General features: G+C 47.4%; 1 protein-coding gene across 2 annotated transcripts; it reads right to left on the bottom strand.

The window, feature by feature from the left end:
• Window positions 1-680: 680 nt before the first annotated feature.
• PDP2 (pyruvate dehydrogenase phosphatase catalytic subunit 2) lies at window positions 681-5,439 on the bottom strand. Of its 2 annotated transcripts, XM_062618268.1 has the most exons (3): window positions 5,300-5,439; window positions 4,636-4,764; window positions 681-2,782 (listed from the first exon to the last, which is right to left on the bottom strand). In XM_062618268.1, exon 3 carries the CDS (start codon window positions 2,721-2,723, stop codon window positions 1,125-1,127), a length of 1,599 nt encoding a protein of 532 aa, XP_062474252.1. In that variant the 5' UTR covers window positions 2,724-2,782; window positions 4,636-4,764; window positions 5,300-5,439; the 3' UTR covers window positions 681-1,124. The 2 variants fall into 2 exon arrangements, with proteins under 2 accessions (XP_062474252.1, XP_062474253.1); XM_062618269.1 differs by lacking the exons at window positions 4,636-4,764; window positions 5,300-5,439 and adding an exon at window positions 4,282-4,608.
• Between the last annotated feature and the right edge of the window lie 478 nt (window positions 5,440-5,917).

Here is a 5,917-nt window from a genome sequence, read left to right on the forward strand (position 1 = left end):
TCAAGCCCCATGCTGGATGCCAAAAAGAACTGTCGTGGTTTAAGTCCAACCAGTAACTCAGAACCACGTGTCCACTCTCACTCCCCCCTTTCTCCCCCTGCTCCTGGAAGGATGGGGAGAAGAATTGAAAGAATGTAACTCCCACGGGTTGAGATAAGAACAGCCTAGTAACTAAGGTATAACACAAATCACTGCTGCTACCACCAGTAATAATAAAGATAAGGGAAATAACAAGGGAAGAGAATACAATCACTCACCACCCACCGACCGATACCCAGCCCGACCAAGCAGTGATCTAGCCCTTCTGGGTAACTGCCCCCAGTTTATATACTGGGCATGACATGCTGTGGTATGGAATACCCCTTTGGCTAGTTTGGGTCAGGTGTCCTGTTTCTGCTTCCTCCCAGCTTCCCCTCCTCCCTGGCAGAGCATGAGACTCAGAAAGTCCTTGGTCAGAGTAAACGTTACTGAGCAGCAACTAAAAACATTGGTGTGTTATCAGTGCTGTTTCCAGGCTGAAAGTCAAAAAACACAGCACTGCACCAGCTACTAAGAAGGGGAAAAAATGACTGCTACTTCTGAACCCAGGACAAGGTCAGACAATCCCAGGGCTCTGTGAAGTTGTTAAATGTCATCTTCATATATAGAAAGCAATTTGTTAAAGTATGTGACACATCAAATAGAGGTTTGGTAGTTTATTTATTTAATTCAATACAGTGCTTCAATAGAATGCTACTCATTTTCCACAGGAGCAGAGCCTTATATTCCATGCAGCTACAAGTATTATCCGTCCCTTAAATTGCACCAGTCTCAGCATAATTTCTCTCCTTTGTTCATTTGGAAAGGTTTACCAGTGGTTCCCATGGAATCAGAACTGGGTCAGCAATCTTGAGTTCAGTTACATTTCAGTGAACTTTTATCAAAACGCTTTTCTTCAGTATGTACAGACCTAGAAAGCCAGGGAACTTTCAAACTCACTTTTAGGAAGTTACTTTCAAGACTAGTACGTAACAAAAAGATTTTGAAACTTCCAGACCGCAACACTGGTAACAGCTTGACTATCAGAGAAAGACAGAAATGGTTCCAGTATCAAAGTTGTGGTTTAGAACAGCAACAGTGCAGGTCTACTTACTGTTTCTGTAGTAATTTTCAATTGTTTCTGAATTAAAATACACTACAGTAACTGTGATATCATCTCTGTACATTCTCGCAAGGTCTTCAGGCAGTGTCAGCATTGCAGCAAGTTTCTCTTGGTCCACCTCCCCATACTCATTACTTCCAATTGCATGCCTTATTAAATGAGTAGCTATGTTCTGGTCAAGCGAGGCAATGCCTTTGTTTTTCCTCTGAAGTAACAAACTGTGCATGTAACCCAAATTAACTGGTTTCTCAAAAGCCAGGTGTGGTTTTTGCACATTTAGCTCTGAAAGGTGTCCAGCAACAAGTTTTACAACCTTCTCATTACTTAACATCTCCCACAGTCCATCTGAAGCAATAACTAGAAACTTATCCTTGCTTCTTAATTTGTGGTATGTGACTTCAGGCTCTGCAGTTAAATATGGGGGTGTATGGTAGTTTGGAGGAACGTACTGGTAAATATTTAAATCCTCAACATCACAGCTATTCTCAAGAACACTATGCTGCAATTCCTTACTCCACTTTAATTGCACATCTCCAAAAGCCCTGGAAGGCATAAGAATCCCCAATAACCTGTCATTCACAAATAGTGTTTTCTCCTCAGATCCAGGATGTTCCCTTTTCAGTCTTCTAATTTCGAATTCATCAATGGCATTGTGGTCTCGGGTCAGAGGGAGAGTAGACCACGTCCCATCTTCCTCAAGAACCCCTAAAATTGCTCTGCAATCACCGGTGTTTGCAACATGCAAATGAACACCATCAATGTGAGCTACACAGGCTGTTGCACCAGAAAAAGCTACTTGAAGGGCAACATTTCTCATCAACTCATTTTCCTGGGGTGCCTGAACTTCCAGTGATATGTCTGAGTCTAATCTTTTGAATGCACATATCATGGCTTCCTCTAAACTGAACCCTGGCTCAGTGTCCAGGTCCAGTAAATGCTGCCAGTAAACTCGAAGGTTTTCAAAATATTGTGAAGTTATTTCTCGATACTCTACATCATTAGGATGCTTGTGCCACTGCAGAATAGGCAGAACTGGTTTCATGCACTCCACAGCAAGCTCAAGCTCTTCCAAGGTTTGCCGAGACATGAGAGAAACTGCTATATAATGAAGGAGCCTGTCACTCACTGCCTGAGCACATGCAGAACCTGCATGACCGTCAAAGACCCCAAACATCATCCCTTTGGTCTGCAAACAAGTGGCTGCACTTCTGCGGTCTTCTATGGGGGTGTTGGATGCCAACTGGTTACTTTCAAACCTCAACACAGAATTTGCATTCTTACCATTGAAAGTCAATACTTTATGGGATAATTCCCCTGCTCTGAGTATATCATTGATTTGTGATGGAGACAACTGGAAAGAAAAATGCTCTTCTTCAGTGGAAGTGTGTCGGAATGCTTTTAAAGAGAAGACAGTGTCTAAACTGCTGCTTCCAGCAGAGTACAGCTGTGTTTTGGAACAAATAAGCTTCCATTTTATCTTGTTTCTGTTTGGGATACAGATGGAGTACAAACGTCCTTTTCCTTGTAAAACAATGCCATTTCTTGCTGAGCTTAAGATCCAGGATGATACAGTTCTTGACATCGTAAGTCACTCCACAAACAGCAGCACTGTCCTTCAGTCACACAGAATATCCTTATGGCCTGGAATATAACAAAAGGAAAGGCATAAAACTTAGAAGGTTCACAAGAAGCTTTCTACATAGTGATACAAAAACAAGTCTAGAGCTCAGAGAAATATTCAAACACTTTTTGCCCAGAAGACTGCTATAGAGGCATCTTAAGTGATGCAACTTCCATCATATAATTATAACCTTAGGAAAGGACTGTCCCTCTCCAGTTAACTCATCAGGAAAGCTAACTTTTATCTTCCAGGCATGTTTTTCCTCATTGTGGCAAGACTAAGGAGAAATTGCAATATTACAAGGAATGTAATTGCAAACTGCAACAGAGAAAAGCCTTATCTAACAGAACAAGAACAAACACATCCAATGAGTTTGGAAACAGGAACTTCAATGACAATCAATGTGCAACTTCAAAAAGCCTGACAGAGCGCAACTCTGTTAATACACTCCAGATATCAAAATCAAGAGAAGGTCAGCACTTATGGAGAAATGAAAAGATGTGGGAAATTAATTATTTATATGGATTGCCATGATCCTGACACCTGGAACAAGCTAGTCTACCTTTCCAGTTCTGTTCCAGCTTATAAGCTTGACTGGTTTTCTATTGTTAGTTTTGTTTTGGGTTTGGTATTTTTTTTACCTTCAAGGTCATAACCAACCTTGACACAGGTAGGACTTTTTGTGCAGCTGAAGAGAGACTCCACTGCTGGCTAACTAATGCTTTTATCCCAGCATTATGAACTTTGATGCAGCGATAGATACAGCACAGTTACATTGACAACTTTTACCATTTTGCTTGTTCATTAGGGGTGTGAATATTACAAGCAGCTGTGAAGACCTCTGTTGCCAACATCACTAAACCCCAGGGCATCCAAACAGCCAAAAAACTTCAGTTGCCATGGGAGATGTCCACCATATTGTCTCCTACTTTAAATAAGCTATTCAAGCTGTGGTAAATGGCTAAGTACAACCAGATGGTTACTCCACAACACAATTTTGCCCCATGGATTTCAAAAGCTGACTGTATAGTAACACTGGCAGTACAATTACTCCCAAAAGATCACTGTAGCAGCCAGTTAGAACAACACAGTTTTCTGTATGCTCTGAACCACTTCCAGGTGGCCTGCAGTACAACATGCTCTAGGACTCGGGCCAAAGGTGCTACCTACCACTGCAGTATTGTTCTTTTTAGCAGGGCATTTCATGAGAAACAAGCACCCAGACTTGAACTATTCTAAACAAAAGGCCTACTGGTAGGACCCAAGGACTTTACTGAAATTCTATTTGGAAAACAAAAGCAACATTCAACAAAATATTTCTGAAGTGTATCATCCATGCTTCACAACGGAAAAGACAAGCCATTCAACAAGAACCCCACCACTACCATTATGGGACCCTACTAGGACAGGCAAAGGCGCAGTGTAACTTTACTGCCAATGTCAAGAGTGACAGAAACAATGACAACCTCAATGTTCCTGACTCAAAAGCCAATGAAAACAGTGTTTTAAGCAAACTTACCTTGCTCACATCAGCTGACTGACAGACACTGCAAGATAGCATTTTTTTTTCCTAGAAGCAGAGTTGCCCAATACCCCAGAGGCACGTGTTTGCCTAAGGTCAGGTAGCATTGAGCAGTCCTGGAGCACGTTTCTGAACTCACTGCCATAACTACATCTTTACATCCTTGGGTTCCTATTCAAGGGCAGTGTGCAGACCCCACTGCTCCTGCCCAGGACACCCACCCACACCCGTTAGCCACTGCAGCACAAGTGTGTTAAAATACAGTAGCACTGCTAATAAAAGCAATGTGCTAAAGACCATTATGTAAGTGCCCATTACATAAAGCTTACGCGCCCCACACGGCACACCTACCACTTCAACACTTCCTCATCAGGTGAATTAGTGTAATCACTGAAACCCAAACTGCCACCGTAACACAGCTCGCCAACTGCTGGTTAGCCGGGGTACACACCGGGGGCTCGCAGGAGAGAGGCGTTCACGCTGTGCAGTAAAATAACAGATATCCATTACATTCAGCTATACAGCCCTGCAGCAACTCCCACATACAGCGGCCAACACCCCATGCTCCCCTCGCTCCCGACACTGCCTACACAGCCCCTACACACCCAGCCCTTACCCCACACACATCCCACACCCACCAGCTGCACCACACGACCTTCCACAAGCTGCTCACCGACCCCTCACACCCCACCGCGCACACACAGCTCCAGCCGCATATCTCCCCGCGAGGCTTTCCCCCACAGACCCTCCCCCCCGCGCTCCGGCGAGGCTGCCCCTTCAGCAAACTCATCAAGCCAGGCCCGGCTCCGCTCCCTTTAGCCCCTCGGTATCGCCTCCCGCCCTGCTCAGCCGGTGCCGCGGCGGAAGAGCCGGCGGCCACCGCCCAGGCGAGGGCCCGCGGTGCGGTGCGGCGCTGGCAGGGGCGGCTCACCCTGCGCGGCAGCGACACCGACACCGACAGCGACACCCGCTCCCTTTCGGCGCCGCAGAGGCAGCCGCTGCGCCGCTCTTGCACCCACCGCCCGCCGCCGCCGGCAGGTTCCGGGGTGTCCGGCGCGGCGGAGAGGACTGCCGGCAGTGACTGACGGCCCCGCAGCCCAACCCGCGGCCCCGCCGCCGGCCCCGCCCCCAGAGTCCCGCCTCCGGTAACTGCCGCGCCCGAGGCCGTGCGCGGGGTCCTGTCAGGACGCGGCGGGACGCGTGAAGCGCGCGGGGCCGAGCGCGGCCTCCCGCCCCTCCCGTCCTCCGCCATGTTCTCAGCTCCCGCCTTCGCCCGGCGAGCTCAGGCACAGCTGCGGAGCTGCCGCCCGGGCCCAGCGGGGAGCAGGGATCCTCGGAACTGGGCCCGGCGCCTCCTGTCACCTCAGCTGCCCGCGCCGCTCGGGAGAGCTTGGCTGCCTCACCGCCGAGGCGCTGAGAGAAGGCCCCGCGACCCCGGCTTCCGCTCCTCCCTTCCCTGCGTGCTTTCAAGCACGGCAATAACGTGAGCGATAAACGCGAGCAGATGAGATGCGTTAGGGGAAATACAACCATTAGCAACATTTGTTTTCCTTATGGGTAAGGGTCAAAAGACTACATTCTCCTGAGGCAGGGTCCTTAGGATTTTTGTTTGCTTCATTTAAGTACAATTCCA

Source organism: Pezoporus occidentalis, unplaced genomic scaffold, assembly GCF_034315485.1.
Source record: "Pezoporus occidentalis ecotype Australia unplaced genomic scaffold, CSIRO_AGI_Poc_V1 ctg20, whole genome shotgun sequence".
Classification (NCBI taxonomy): Eukaryota; Metazoa; Chordata; class Aves; order Psittaciformes; family Psittacidae; genus Pezoporus; species Pezoporus occidentalis.

What these genes read in the sequence shown, in the direction of transcription:
- PDP2 (XM_062618268.1), bottom strand. Translation starts at nt 2,723, where the DNA reads ATGTCAAGAACTGTATCATCCTGGATCTTAAGCTCAGCAAGAAATGGC.